The 15,881-nt window shown below is 38.2% G+C and overlaps 2 protein-coding genes across 2 annotated transcripts in view; one reads left to right on the top strand and one right to left on the bottom strand.

Annotated features, from left to right (window-relative positions):
- Window positions 1-15,881, bottom strand: part of LOC120770108 (titin) — a 98,056-nt gene that overhangs the window by 10,607 nt on the left and 71,568 nt on the right. The window contains exons 17-20 of the mRNA XM_040097277.1: window positions 12,592-12,760; window positions 9,695-9,740; window positions 8,334-9,638; window positions 7,901-8,246 (exon numbers count right to left, since the gene is read on the bottom strand). Of these exons, the coding sequence (XP_039953211.1) occupies window positions 7,901-8,246; window positions 8,334-9,638; window positions 9,695-9,740; window positions 12,592-12,760 (1,866 nt within the window). The remainder of the gene's footprint in view (window positions 1-7,900; window positions 8,247-8,333; window positions 9,639-9,694; window positions 9,741-12,591; window positions 12,761-15,881) is intronic.
- LOC120773057 lies at window positions 10,630-12,312 on the top strand. The gene is made up of 3 exons (XM_040101991.1): window positions 10,630-10,866; window positions 10,928-11,121; window positions 11,186-12,312. Exons 1-3 carry the CDS (start codon window positions 10,721-10,723, stop codon window positions 12,217-12,219), a joined length of 1,374 nt encoding a protein of 457 aa, XP_039957925.1. The 5' UTR covers window positions 10,630-10,720; the 3' UTR covers window positions 12,220-12,312.

Raw genomic sequence — 15,881 nt, forward strand, 5'->3', positions numbered from 1 at the left:
AGCTGTGCTAATTAATTGCGCCCGCTCAGCTTTTTTCCGTCAATAGTTGCGTTGTTGGCCCACTTGGCGCCGATCTCAGTTTGGCAATAATCCCAGCTGAGAGCGGTGAAAACATATTGCTACAACAACAAATTTCCAGAAGGCAAGTCAATTGGGACGCCAAGAGCCTAAGTGAACTGTTAAAGTCATCAGAAAATGTCAGTTATGCTCAGAACGCCGCACGTCACTGAGTGCTAACCGAGTAAATTGAGTGCGATCATTGATTACGCTCTAACGGCATGTTCTCACCTTCTTCGATAACTCATTCAACAACGAAAATATATAGTATGTAAATGGGCTTCCTTATCAACATTTATCTAAGCTCTTGCTTAGGTATAATGAATAACAGTTATCACAAACGAAGAAAGCAAGTCTCTCCGAGATTAAAGGGAATCCTGACAACATCCACATTTTGTCAGTTTTTTAATCCCACTTTAAACTGTAATATTAGTGCCTGAGAAGATTTTGAAGATCTTGTTATCGTCAAAGTTGATATGAAATCGCTTAGCAAAGCGCAAAGTGTGAAAAATAAGAAATCGTAAATGAAAAGCAAACTTGTTACGTTGAACCTAATCAGGTCGTGTTTGCGGTACGCTTACACTTCAGCACATATACGAGTATAATGTTTGAAGATGTTACCCCCATTAATTTAAACAGCTACTTCATTCTCATATTTGAAGCATGAATGATTTAACAACAATTTTATTTTGCATAATATGCTTGTTACAAGTTCAGACCGTTATAAAACGGAAACTTTAGTACACTTTGAAATAAATTTAATTTTATTTAATAATGCATATATTAGATGACTTGGTCACCTTATGCTTTCACACAAGCTTTCTAACGTTTCGGCCTTTGGTGAATAGCAGCAAGCACCGTTTCTATTTGTATTGACGACGCATCTCGATGATTGCTTCCAATGATTGAGTCTCTCCAAATTTCTATAGTGCATTCGACAAGCCATGTTCTCTAACTTTGAACACACACTGTGTCCATTGGTTTCAATTCTAGACTTACAAAGGCAAATCATCTGTATCAATAAAACCAGGCATATTGCTTTTAAGTCCCTGCTCAGTGATTTTTAAAATGTGATTTTTCTGGAAGATCCAATTCTCTCCATCAAAGAAAGTAAGAACTCCTCATCATTCGTGTCGATCCAAGTATCAATCCAATTTTTTACTACTTCATAAGAACTGAGGTGCTCGTTAACTAGACCGTGTGCCATCGATCGGAACATGTGGTAGTCAGATGGAGCAACGTCTGGAAAATACGGCGGGTGGGGTAAGATCTGCCATTTCAGCGTCTCCAAATATTTTTTGACCACCTTTGCGACGTGAAGCCGAGCATTGTCATGCTGGAGAACGACTTTATCGTGTCTTTCCTCGTACTGTGACCGTTTTTCGTTTAGTGCTCGGCTCAAACGCATCAATTGCATTCAGTATCGATCCCCTGTGATGGTTTCACTTGGCTTTAGCAGCTCATAATATAACACCCGCCGCTGGTCCCACCAAATGCAGAGCATGATCTTGGCGCCGAGAATGTTCGGTTTTGCCGTCGACGTGGAGGCATGTCCAGGCTTTCCCCATGACTTTCTTCGCTTAGGATTATCGTTGTGGACCCATTTTTCGTCGCTAGTTACAATGCGATGTAAAAATCCCTTTCGGTTATGCATTTGAAGCAGCTGTTCACATGCAAAGAAGCGCCATTCGACATCTCTCAGTTTCAAGTCGTAAGGAATACAGTTTCCTTGTTTCTGAATCATCCCCATGGCTTTGAGGCGTTTTGATGAGGCTTGCTGTGTCAATTGCAACGATTCGGCCAATTCCTCTTGGGTTTGAAACGTAACTTGGTCGAGTAATGCTTCCAATTCAGTATCTTCGAAAATCTTCTCCCTTCCATGCCGGTCTTCGACTTCATAATCACCATTCTTAAAACGTTAAAACCATTCGCGACGATGAGCCTCAGCCGCACTTTTCTTGGAATTAAAAAAGAAAAGCAAAATTTCCCGCAAATGTCGAGAATTCCGCTCCAAAAGTGACATTTTCAGTTGAGAATAAGTTTGGGATGCAAACAGATCTCTACAAATATTTTGTTGGGTTAGTGTTGGGTAAAACACATATCTTCTTGAGTAATATCAAGGTTAAACATTACTCTATACTCGTACGCCCATTTTATATACCAAATGTTGCTATTTTCCATTCAAATTTGCTGATCTAGAAAGAATAGCACAATTCAACATTTAAATATTGAAAGACCAATGGATGTCTGAATATAGGAAATTCCCCATTAAGAACAGTCCTCATAGCCGCACTTTTCCCATAACTGGACTAATTTCATGAACACAACGTTTTCATTATTATTTTCATACAAAAGCAATTGCTATAACCAGACATGAGTACGTTCCAATGATCGAGCACAAACACTATTTTGGAAAGATTTTGTTCACATTATCTCTGATAAACGGGCAAGATTTCTTAACATTTTGTCAAGAAAAATGTGCATAATTTATAGTTCCCGCTCTTTTAAATTTGTATTAATTTTTTGTGGATTTGAGGCAGTTTTTTTAAGAATAATATATAAAATAATTATAACAAACAAATTGTCTTGCGCTGGTGTCGCCTGGTTCGCGTTGGCTCAACGAAAACTAATGAGATAATTGTCATTCATTCACTCCTGGCTGACATTGGCTCGCATTTATTGGTTCAATAGAAATATAGTTCTGAGTTGCAGACTCTAATAATACATTTGCCACGCTGCAGCCCATATGGACAGCTCCCTTATCCGGACAGCGACGGTGGGTCTCCGGTTATGAGGAATTTCACTGTATATGGATATGTAGAAAACCAGTGGACGATAGCCTGGTTTATTGCCGTAGTCCTTGGTGTTGATTAGCAGATTACAAGATTCCATAAAGGAAATTTTTGCGCTTTAACTACGTGGTAATATTGCCCCTGAATATCTTTAAATTTAATTCAAAAATAATATTTACTTTAATTCAATAGCTTTTCCATACACGATTTCGTCGAACAATGAAAGTTGTATTCTTTCGCAACATTTTTGATATAAAGTTATACCAGCAAGACACTCACGTTGCAAGAGTATAAAATGTTCGTTTACACCCAGTGGCGTAGCTACAACTTCAGGCGTCCGGGGCCAAGGATGTTCTGCCGCCCTCCTTTATCTACCTATCTACAAGTTGGTTCGAAAAAATGTGAATTTTTACAAAATACCTTCGATATTAAGTATATAAAATTTAGGAACTAGAAGCCACGCAAATTCTGAAGTTCCAAAATTCTCACAATACGGTTTTTGAGGAAATTGATAGTAAATTTACAAGACATCTTATTAAAAGCCATAGAAAAAACTTATTTTTGCCCTATATCTAGTACACTTTTGACACAATTTGCAGGAATTTTTGCCCGAATTGGAGTTTTTAAATACCATTTTGCCGCCCCCAAGACGTTGCGCCCGGGGCGACGGCCCCCTTCAATAGAGATTTCACCCTTCAAGCTCGCTCCGAAGAAGGCGAAAAGTATGCCATCGACTGAAAAGGTGATAACCACCGTTATCTGGTATGGTATTTACAAGGTGGATTCTACATTGACTACCGGGAGAAGGGCAAAACGGTTAAAGAGCTTTTCTATGCCAAATTCTTGAAGTGATTCGACGCCGGTTTGGAGAAAAAACAGTTCCATTGGCGAAGCGAAAAGCACTCTCCGTCATGAAGAAATACTTTGAGGACCTATAGAAAACGTATTTTTAAACGGGTTAAAAAAGTTGAACCACACACGGAGTCAAGTTTATAAAGGTAAAAGTGTACTATTTTGAGAAATTAATCGTAATTTTTCTAAAATTGTCTTTGGCTAAGTATTTATCCGAATTCCCATGTAGATTTAAAGCCAATTATTTATAATTTAATTTATTTTATATTATGAGGCTTAAAGCTTTTGCAGATGTCAAAATTCGATTACTGTGGCTAAACTAAATATGCTAATTTTGATGAGTAGTAAGTAAAAACGTTTCTCACTTTGAGCCGGTAAGTGGAAGCATCACAAAAATGCCGTTATTGGCTATATTTGTATACTTTTAAATTTGAAGTTACTTATTTGTCACTTAGTCACTGAGTCCACACACTTAAGCATATTTACACACATACATACATACATGTGTGCCATACATGTTTGTATGAATAAAAGAATTTATCTGGGCTGCTATTCATAAAGCTTATATTTAGAGATAAATAACACGAGATAAGCTCCCTAAACATATACTTATATGTAGGTATGTTCGGGTGTGTGCCCAAGCGTTTCGATAATTATGATTTTTGTCAACAAGAAAGTGTAAACAAACACTGTAGCTATAAGTTAAAATCACTTCCGCCACCGAAGGCACAAAATTAGTGGCAAGCAATGTATCAACTGCACCCCGCCAAAAATTGTTATCATTTTCATTGGAAATTTTGGAAATTATTCGACACAGTTAAATTTATCACACGTATGTAGATATGAAAAGTCGCGCGACATTTTTTATTTATTTTTTTCAAGAAAGAATTTTAAGCTATACGCATACCTTTTTGAGTAGCATGGCGCTTTTGTTATTGTTTTTCGATCACTTTTCAATTACATACAAAAACATATTTTCGCTAGTGTGTTGGAAGCGCACCGCCTCGAAGTTCTCCGACAACTGACTGATCGGCTGCTTAGTTTGTTGAGTCAACGCTTTGCTGCCGCGGAGTGCCCAAAGTCATGTGCATGCATACATTTGCCAATAAGAGGGCAGTATGTTACGGATGGCGGTTATCGACAGCGAGCCGAACTCGAAGCGCGCTCATCAAGTGTCGATACACAGCCGCCGGCTTTAAGCGTCCAGCGCCTGAGTGCACAAGTGGGCATATCGCGTATTTTTGAACTCACTACGGCAGTGGGTGTGTTACGGCACGGTGTCAATATTGCGATTTTGTGACGTTGTGAGGAGGAAAGTCAGAGGAATCAAAACAAAGCACGCATTTTAGATTTGAGCAAGCCAAAAATGTTGACTTGTGTAAGCTAAGAAAAAAAAAATGATTTCAGATAGCAGCACAGCTTCAAGTGCAGGCGTTTGTTTGATTTTCGAAACTGCTACTCCACTTTTACCGTCTTTAATGCGCTCTTTTCTTTTTCTTTGCTTTGCTGCCACTACCGACGCCACAATAGCTGTCCATTACTTTACTGCTTGAATTTCGCAATATTTATTGTTGTTTTATGTACCAATTAACATATTTACGCTCCCAGAGAATTTCGTATTTTTATATTATTTTCTTTGACTCATATGGGCAGCTTAAATTCGCCAGCGCGCTTACTGATTTATATACTTAGCTCGATCATGCTCGACACCAATTGTACAATGTAATAAAAGCTTTAATAAGACGAAATCATGGCATCAACAAATTTGTAAAATACCGAGCTGAATTAAACTTGAAACTCACGCTGGAAAAGGGTAGATCACGTAGGAGCATCCGACTTCCCAACGGAACTTACAACATCTACTCAGATGGCTCAAAAATGTCTAATAGAGTGGGATCCCAAATCTATTGCCCGGAGTTGAATCTTGGCCAGGCCTTCAAGCTCCGGAATACTACAGTATCTTCCAGACGGAAGTCTTTGCGGCCAGGAAAGTGGTTGAGATAGGTAGCAACATAAGTAACAAGATAAAGAGATATGTATATAGAGATTTATACATACATAAGTGAATACATTGTAGTAATTAAGGCAATAATCTCACATCGCATTAAAAACGCAAGTCGTTAAAAATGGTACATAAAAATTTCCGACAGGGCTGGCAGACGGATCAGGGTTAGATGGAATCCGTTAAGGGCATGCAGTATCACCAAGATCATGTGCTGAAAGGACTGCGCGACGGTTGTTGGACTAATGACAGGTTATATCTTACATCATCTGGCAACACATGCGAGCCGAATGTGCATAAGTAACGACGATACATGCAGAAAGTGCATGAAAGTAGACATGAGAAAGACGCTGAACACCTTCAATATAACCTCACCTAACCCAAACACGAAATTAAGACGAATCCACAATCTTTGATTTGACGAAGCTCAGCATACCACTGTGTGAGACCACTGTCTCGGAAATGGCTACAAGGCTACAGTTTTGATAAGCAAATCTTGTTATCCGATTTGGTTGAATTCCCATCACCTATTTGTGTTTTTTTCGTATATATAAAATATGCAATATTGTCCCACTGTACTACGTTGAATACAACAACAGCATAGCTGAGTGGGTCATCAACCAGACTTGCTACTATGACTGAAGAAATTTGTGTTTCATTGAGTAATTGGCATTCACGAATACCGCAGACTTCGGATAGTATTACTTATGTCACGAAATGTTCCATTTGTCTGACACAATAAACATTTAAGAGCGCCAAAGTCAAATCGCAGACAGAGCGGCAAGCCAAAGAAGCAACATAAGGTGCGCAGATGTATTGTGACCTTGAGCTATATATATGTATATGCGAGCAAAAAATGAAAGTTTCAGAAATATGTGGGATATGCTCCATTCATTTTTGTACTCTTGCAACATGTTGCTACAGAGTGAAACCAATAGAGAGAAATTTAGAGTTCTATATATGTAACAGTCTTGCGGTATTTTTATTGATTTTTTGAGATGAGATGCATTTTTGCCTTTATCGTAGTAGTACTGTAAAATATGCCGTATTTTCTCTTTATTTTGCTCCATGTTTGCGACGCTATAACTCACGAACGACTTAAAAGAAACGACAATCAATCAAACACGTGTTAGCGCGTGAAATGAGGTTTCTAAAAAGGTATAGCATGACCCGAGATGCGACGAATAAAACTAGAACTACGCGCTTTCAGCGCCAACTAGCGAAAATACCGCAAGACTTTTTTCACAATCCATTATATACATAAGTGATCTGGAAGACGATACGACTTCAATTCCAAGTGACTGTCTGTCCGTTCGTACAAGCTGTAGCTTGAGTAAAAACTGAGATATTGCAATGAAACTTGAGGCAACCATGGAGTTAAAAATTAAAAAGAAATGAGCGTGGCCCGCCACCTTAGAAGTTTAATGCACATAGTTCCTAAACCGCTTAAGACACAATAACAAAATGCTTTAAACACTCCTAAAAAATAAATAAAATAAAATATATGAAATCAGATGATAACCGTCATATAACGGTTCTGTTAGAAACTACTGAAAGCGCGATAAATCAATAAATAAATAAGGCAGAGGCATTAAATTTTACTCCCGTGCTGGAACAAGTGGGATTTATAGTAGCCAAGATAAAAAAAAACCAATAGGTGTGTCACCGCCCACACTGAGGTAAAACCCATATCTCGTGTGATATAATATGATATCACTATTTTCTAACATCTGGCTGACTCTACGCCATTTGTATTGATGGAGGTAAGTGGACCTCAATGAAACTCAGGGAGCATATAATTAGTATGTGGCACATTTATAGTATATACCTATCAGTATTTCTCCGGCTTTGTTCTTTGCCAGTTGCAAAAGTTCGGTTATAAACGAGCTTAGTCCTTCCTTACTTACTTTGTTTTTGTTTTAATGGCATAAATGCGAATTTCAGCTTTCGCCACCCTTAAAGTTTACTCATTTTCGTCAGATTAGTAAAACAGTAAAAAAAATTCCAGATCTGTAAAGTCTTTTGGATCACAGATAATAGCACTGATTTTACTTACTTACAGGAAATATGCGATTGTTGTCTATGTATTAATAACTTTATTTAATAGCGCAGTGAAGATACGCGTTAGTCATAGTCGAATGTTAAACTTTAACGAAATATAGTTGCTAAAAATAACTTCTGCTTTTTCACAACTCACCTTTGTTATTTCCCCAATGAGTGAGTCATTGGCGTTTTCTTCCTCTACATAGTCGGAAACGATTTCACGACCGGCGACGAACCATTGTACGCTGGCTTCAGGTGGATGAACATGCGCACAAAACACCACTTCGTCTGCACCGGCATTCGTTAGTGCCGGCAGCGGCGATTTCAACAGTATTGGCGCAGACTCGACAACATCGTCGGTTTCATCGACGCTCAGCTGACAGGCAGTGCTGCAGGTCAGGCCGCTGGCAGTGCGTACCTCACACGTGTATTCTCCGGAGTCTAAATCGAAAACGTCGTTTATGCGCAGACAGAGTACACCGTTGCCATGGTCGATTTGGCTAAGAAAATGACGAAAATTAAAAATACACAAACATATGTATGTATACCACAATATGCACTATGCGTCTGTGCCTTTCTGGACTTACTTAAAATCGTCATCATCGACCAACACTTCACCGTTACGCGTCCACGTATAAGTGTATGGTTCATGGCAATCCAACTCGAAGCGCAAGTCAACAGTCTCGCGTTCGTGAGCTTCTACTTTGGCGGGGAGGGCTCGCGAAATGCACGGTTTTGAAAGACGTGCTGTTAATGCATCACTTTCTGTTGCTTCGAATTTCACCCAAGTGCTTGTGAGCAACGGTTCATTATCACACTGAATGATGCAAGTGTACAGACCCTCGTCTTCCTCCGTCACATTGTCAATGCAAAGCAGTGCTTCGTGTTCATTCACCACAATCTGCACACGTTCATCATCTTCGTCCAGCTCAGTGCCGTTATGGTAAAATTTACAGGATGGCACCGAAGAACCGCGATAACCAGTAGCCAACGCCATGCGACCACCTATAGCCGTCGATGGTCCCATGATACGTCTACGTAGGTGTGCATTGCGTTTCGAAGAACTTGCACGAACACTACGCACGGAAGGAGAACGTGAGTACCGCGAGCGGCTAATTACATCCAAACGCGCTGTGGCTTCAATGCGTCCAAAGTCATTCTCCAAGGTGATACGATACAGACCAGCATCATCGAAAGTGACTTCGTCGATCTCCAGGAAACGCAAATCATCCACCTCCTTCACAGCGATCCGGGCAGTAGGCGTAACAATTATACCCTCTTTGTCCCATGTCGACCAAGGCGTTGGGTGACCGGTAATCGCGCATTGGAAACGAACATTGTCACCCTCCTCGACGACACGACTGTGAGGAATGGCTAGGAATTTCGGCGCAGCCAAAGTACGAGTGTCCAACATTGCGCGTCGATAGCTGCCTATGCGACCATCACTCAGATCGATTTGCGACGAACGGTAAGACAGACGACGAGGCGAAAAGCAACGGTTGGGTGTGGAGCGCGGTGTTGAACGTGGTGTTGAGTTTGCCGAGAGTAAACCGCTGGGACGGGACAGCTGACGATTTAACATATTCTCCTTTTCCTCAGGCACATCGACAATAATACAAGCCGAGGATAGTGTGCGGCCAAGATTATTCTTTGCGACGCATGTGTATTCGCCTTCATCCTCTGGATAAATGCGTGGTATGCTCAGTGTAGCCTTGATGCCGTCGTAGGACATTGTGAAATCTTTGCCACTCGGTAGCACACGTCCATCCTTCTCCCAAATGATTACCGGTTCCGGGAGTGCCTCAACATGGCATTCCAAAGTGATGGCATCACCGTCACAGCAACGTAAGTCACGCAGATGACGGATGAAGCGCGGGAAGGTTTCCACGTTGCTGTCAATTATACACCATAACATTTGAATACATTTCATTTAATGCGGCATACTCACCCGTGTCGAATAGACCCTTTCTCCATTTGCGAATTGTTGAGGATATCTATAAGGAAATGTGTTTGAAAAATACATATAAAATACTCAAAACACTTTTTTTGGTTATAAACAATTCTAACTGAATTGTATTTTGCATATCTTAGCCCCAACGTGAGTACATACATATGTACATACATATGTACATACATATAATCACCTAAAATGCAAAATAACGTAACAACACTTTCGAAAATTTACAGTGGTGTGACTGAAAAACGAAGTAAAATGAAACAAGAGTGAAAAAAAATTTAATATTGGTTAAAACTGGTTTATATTTGAGCGCAGAACCTGAAAATGTTGGACAAATGTCATGTTATGAATGTAATTTGAAGTAGTGAATCGTAATCAATAGGATACCCAAATTCTAATTTTTTGATGATACGTTATTTTGCATTTTAGGTGACGATATATGAAAAAGTAACATATTTGAAAGTAGTTAACGTTTTAACGTCTTTCGAAATTAGAATAGAAGCGAATTAAATTTTTCGTTCTTACACAAAAGGGAAACTAAATTTCGAAAATTTTCCGGCTATTACATACTAATTGCATACTTGTAGGCGAAAACATTCGGCTAAATGTTTTCAGCGACACCTATTGGTCATTTTTATAGCATGCCACATATTTCACTTTTGAATTAATTTTTTCAAAATAAACGTGTTTGATTGTAAAACTAAACATCTTTAACTAATTATACATGCACCTACCCATTTCTATATCTGCGGATGCAGAAATAGCAGAAATGAGTACGCTTTTTAACCATATCTTGGCAATGGATGTAAGTCCTACGGGCAAAATACATTAAAAATTGATGTAGTAAGGTGGCAACATCAATTCTCTAAAAGTGTTTTGTAGTGTTTGCTTTTCCGCAACATCTGGCACTTTTTATAAGCAATTGTCTAAATATAGTTGCATTTCATTTACAATTTCTATTGCAAAGTTTTCATAACATTTGGAGAAGCGTCGCTGTCAATAAAAATTTAACAAAAAATGATTATGATTCAAATGGAATTGGAACCAGGATTTCGCAAAGCAGACCTTAACAATATACCAACGGTGCGCAGCGAAACAATATTCGGGTTCGTCACAAGAATTGCCACCAGCGGTGGTGGCGTGAAGAACCAATCAACCGGCAGGTATGTATGTTTATTAAAAAATTAAAATAATATGTAATAATCATTTACATATTGTATTTAGTAATAGCACAGATGTGGATTTACTCATAGACTATGTACAAGTGAGAAAAGCCGGAGATATTTTTGATGTGCGTGCCGTTGTCTTTCCGGCAGCAAGTGGTGGAAGCCATGAGTCGCATGTACGCGTTTCATTGAAAGTAGATGAGAAAAAGGACGAAATTTCAGAGACAAAATGCGGTATCTGCGCAAAAAAAGGTATGTTTTTCTGATACTATATCAAACACCAGCATATAATGAGAAACTATATTGGATTTTGCAGAATCTTGTCCACATATACTAGCTTTTATTTTCTGGCTGCATCGCAAGAGTACAGATACCGAATCTACGGCAATACTGGATTTTTGGGGCAAAGAAACGGAAGCATTAATCGAGGAGGAACGTGGCGAGACATTGCGCATTCGTGACATATTCGCCTGTGACGAATTACGTCTTGAAGCTGATTTGGAAGCAGCTGCAGTAAGTGAAAGCGAAGGGCAAGCTTTCTTCGAGGCTGTGCTTGATGAGATGGAAAATTTAGGCTTAAAAGACTCAGCTCTGTACCGTCATTGTAGATCGGTATTGGAAGAGTTCGAGCCGGTGTTCATACATCATACAATGTTGGATGCATCAAACAATGGTGTAAAGAGTTGCCGTACATTCGGCCTGCACATGGAGGAACAAGCCAAACATGGGCTCTTCGAACGACTTTCAGAGGTCTCAAAAACTAGTTATAAGACACGGCTTTGGCTAGAAACGCAATATATGCGATTACGTTGTTCTCTCATACATCGCATCGCATCGAGAAAAGATTCCCTAGATGATGAAAATATTTTGGAACTGCTTTTCTGTAAAGAACGCGAATTCAATGCCGAGGAACGACAACAACTGAAGCAACATAAACGTTTTATATTAAAACAAACAGAAAAACTAGAAAACAAGACTTACACTGAATGTGGTTTGTTGCTTAATGAAAGCTATCCATATATTTGCGCATCGCCTGATGGAATTACCGACGACCACATTGTGGAAATAAAAGCACCAAAAACTGACGATGAATTTGAAAAATACTTAGAGGGACGTGAAACAATTGCGCCCAAATATATGGCCCAGATACAGATTCAAATGTATATGGCAAACGTGACTAAAGCTTTGTATTGTGTACTAAGTCCCACCTTTGACACTAACGGTGCCTTGCATTATGTCTGGGTACAAGCCGATATGGAATTTGTTGCGAGCTTACTCGGAGCTGCTGAGGATTTCTGGAAAGATGTGGTATTTCCTCGACTCAACAAAATCTATCTTGGTGGCCCATAAAATAGTGTTTAAATGTTTAGTTTATATGAAATGCAATGGAACGCAATCTTTTCTAACTTTGAAATGTAATAAAACAACTATTCCAAAGCCAAACAAATGGAATTTTACTCTCTTCGATTAAAAGTGATTATCACAGCTATATGCACAGCTTGAAATCTCACTTCATACTTGCGTTTCACCTCAAAATTATTGTGCACAACAAAGTTTATTTTTGAAAAAAAGTAAGATAATTAATTTTAAGTTAAAAGATAGAGAACTGAATGTTTAATTCCTCCATTTTCAATGTGTAAATGTGTGTGTTATAATCAAAGTCATACGTGTTATGAATATTTTTTGAATTAATGCAAAGCAAAAATTTGCCCCACTACTTACCTTTAGCGAAAATTTGCAATGAGATGACAGCCTTTGCCTCACCATTACAATTGCTCGCTATAACAGAGTAAGTGCCGGTGAAGTCCAGCTTGGCGCTAGGTATTTCCAGGCGGTATTCCGGACCGTCACCTATAGGTCGGAAGTGTGGTGCGTCCTTATAGTATTCCGGCTGTAAAGAAAAATACATGCATAAATACCAGCAAGAACAGTGTAAACGAACTTCTTTGGAGAACACACATTTTATCAACTAGAACTAACATAGAATAATTTGCTTATTTAATTACAAAATATACTAAAATGAAAATCTCTAGTAATATGTGCTCCGTATGTAAATAAACGGGACACTAATGCCTACGGTTTCTATACTATAAGATTCACTTCAAAGCACAGACTGACTCCTATGAAGAGTATAAAATGTATATGTGTTTAAAAATATTATGTTAATAGCATATATTACAACTAAAGGCATACCAGTAATACATATTACAATTATAGCATCTAAAAGCATGAAACTCCCATTGACTCTGTTGTTGTGATAACGGCAGGAAACATTCCTGCAGTAATTTCGAGGCATGGTGCCGAGTTTACAGTCCCGACTATCGTGTGAACCCATTTACATACTTTTAACTGACAATTAATACGCTATATAATCGTTATTTAGAAAAGGTTAGCTCGGAATGACTCAGCCTTATCATCTCTCTCAACAGTAGATTTCTTTTGCTCCGACGAAATATTATAAGGTAGGTCTCAATACTTAAATGCTTACACGTAATCGAAATGAACTTCCAAGTAAACAAAAAAGCCTGCAATTTAATTATTCATTTTATTTCTTGTAGTTTTTACCATAGGTTGATTTTTAAAAATTTGCATTTAATTTTTGACAGAATTATATGAATGTTTTTATTTCTGTAAGGACTGTCTTTAGTTTTTAGACACGATTCAGATTACTTTGGCGGTCGGGAAAAAAACACGAATTTCGGTATAAATGGGATATGTACGGATAGGTGAGCTTCCAGAGGAGGAATATGCAAAAGTAATGTTGCTAACACTTATATTTTTCAAAATATGCCCGATTAAAAATTCAAAAATGTGTATTAATAAGACTTAGTATTTCACAATGTTTCACTAAATTTTTTCAAATTTTTCACTTTTTATATTTAAATATACACTCTAAACATTGAAATAAGTTAATTTTTCACTTTTATTTGATCATATTTAAGCTAAATTTATTAATTTAAAAATCACTTTAAAAAAATAACCTTATCGAGTCAATACTCAAGGTGACTGAAGTACTTTTGCGTAGTACTCCTTTAAAAATCTAAGTATTTTATTACGTAATATTATTATTTAATATTACTAAGTTGCTTTTCAAATTTAAATAAGGACAAAAAAGATACTGCATGTATACTCATTTTAATTTGAAATATAATTTATAGAAGCTTTTTTTATTAGAACTAAGATTGTTAAATAAAGATAGAGGGATTATAGCGAAAAAGAGAAATGTCAGCGAATTGCTCATATTTGCTTATTATCATATGGCAGCGCTCCATTTCCTCATCATTGTTAGCACATAAATGATGCTCACTACGAGTGTTAAAAGTAATTTTTAAAATAAATGTTTCTTATGTAAAAATCCTGCAAAAGTGTAAAATGTGGATTTATTTAAATGTTTATAGTTTAATTTAATTAATTTGAAGTAAAAAATGTGTGTAAAGTGTGTTTAATGTGGTGAAATAGCTTGTTGAAATGTTTGAATTTTGGGAATTTTTGAACTTTGAAGTCGAATATCTCGTAAACTAAGCGTTTGTGGTACCTATAATCAGGAGGACTTCCTCTTTCCAACGGTACCTTCAGATCGCGTCGTCAAATCAAAATTGTGCCAGTTTTTATCTCAATTTATAGCCGCAATATTTTTATACATTAGCAATATGTTGCGCAGAGTATACACTTGTTCTCCTTTTTGCACTGTTTTTTTTTCTCACAGGTAATTTACTATTCACTGGCTTTTTTTACGTGGCGGGTCCCAAACCCAGCGCACAACCCTACATATGTAGGGGATATTTCGCCTTCTCACTTTAGCTCGCCTTCAAACGGATGTTCTTAGGCTACCCAGAGGATACTTGGTCAAAGACCGGAAGTCGTGAGCTGCTTGAGTCATACGTAAAAGAATCGTTTCTGGCCACTCCCAAGTGAATGGCGATCAGAGAACTTTCCTCACTTGCGTGAACTTCTACACATGACTCCATTCGATGGAACGATGAGCTGTATGAGATATATGACGACATTGACATAGTTCAGCGAATTAAAAGACAGTGGCCACGCTAACTAGGTCATGTTGTCCGAATGGACGAAAACACTCCAGCTCTGAAAGTATTCGACGCGCTGTTGTTAACTCGGCTATAATCGCGTAAGCGGTGTCTACGCCAATTAAGAAGAAGAATTTACTGTTCCAGTTAACCGTATAAAAAGGGGATCAAGTGTAGTAGTTGTGTTCCCCTAACGGGTTTTTATGATGCCTCAAACTAATTGAGATAGAAACAGATTAATATACATATTTACGAATATATATTAAATTGAGTAGCATGAAGAGATCATTTAACTTCCGGATGTTCTCTTGTCCGCCCTTCTGATCATCTATCTCTCCATACATATAATCGTTAGTAAAACTCCAGATATCTTGATTAGAACATTATATATAACATATAATTAATGTATATGCACAACTATATATTATAATTAATTATCAAGCCTATCGGGGTTCGGCCTGACGTAATAATCTGCTTGAAGAGCATTTGACAAGCTTGCGCTTCGTAGACCAAGTTTCGACACTGCTTCTTCTGTTTTGTTAGTGAAGTATGTAATTGCCGTCATACAGCATGTCGCTTGTCCCGTTACTATAGTCGTCGTCAACATACAAAGGGCCAAACATTTGCGAGGGACTTTTTTTTTCAAACACTCAGCTCATTACTCTTTGACATCGTCCACGAATTGTAGAGTGTCCTAACCGTCTACCGAGTCCGTAATGTCAGCGATTCGCATTTGTTATCCATAGCTGGATCTTCAGGCAGGCATTATTATTACAGTTGCTGACGGTGCCTAGATAAACGAAGTCCTTTACCGCTCCGAAAATATATTTCTCAGCTACTCGATCTTGGTCACATTTCTCTGGCAGCTGGCATATAATATATTTCGTCCTGTCGTCATTAACCGTAAAACCCGTTTAGCAGATTACATCTCCATAGCTACAAAAGTTTCGGAGACATTCTGCTTGATACATCCAGTTATATCTA

The sequence above is a fragment of the Bactrocera tryoni genome, chromosome 3 (genome assembly GCF_016617805.1).
Source record: "Bactrocera tryoni isolate S06 chromosome 3, CSIRO_BtryS06_freeze2, whole genome shotgun sequence".
NCBI classification, from domain to species: Eukaryota; Metazoa; Arthropoda; class Insecta; order Diptera; family Tephritidae; genus Bactrocera; species Bactrocera tryoni.

What these genes read in the sequence shown, in the direction of transcription:
- LOC120773057 (XM_040101991.1), top strand. Translation starts at nt 10,721, where the DNA reads ATGATTATGATTCAAATGGAATTGGAACCAGGATTTCGCAAAGCAGAC. An exon ending in AAGAACCAATCAACCGGCAG is followed by an intron (nt 10,867 to 10,927) that starts GTATGTATGTTT and finishes TATTGTATTTAG; the next exon opens with TAATAGCACAGATGTGGATT. An exon ending in CGGTATCTGCGCAAAAAAAG is followed by an intron (nt 11,122 to 11,185) that starts GTATGTTTTTCT and finishes TGGATTTTGCAG; the next exon opens with AATCTTGTCCACATATACTA.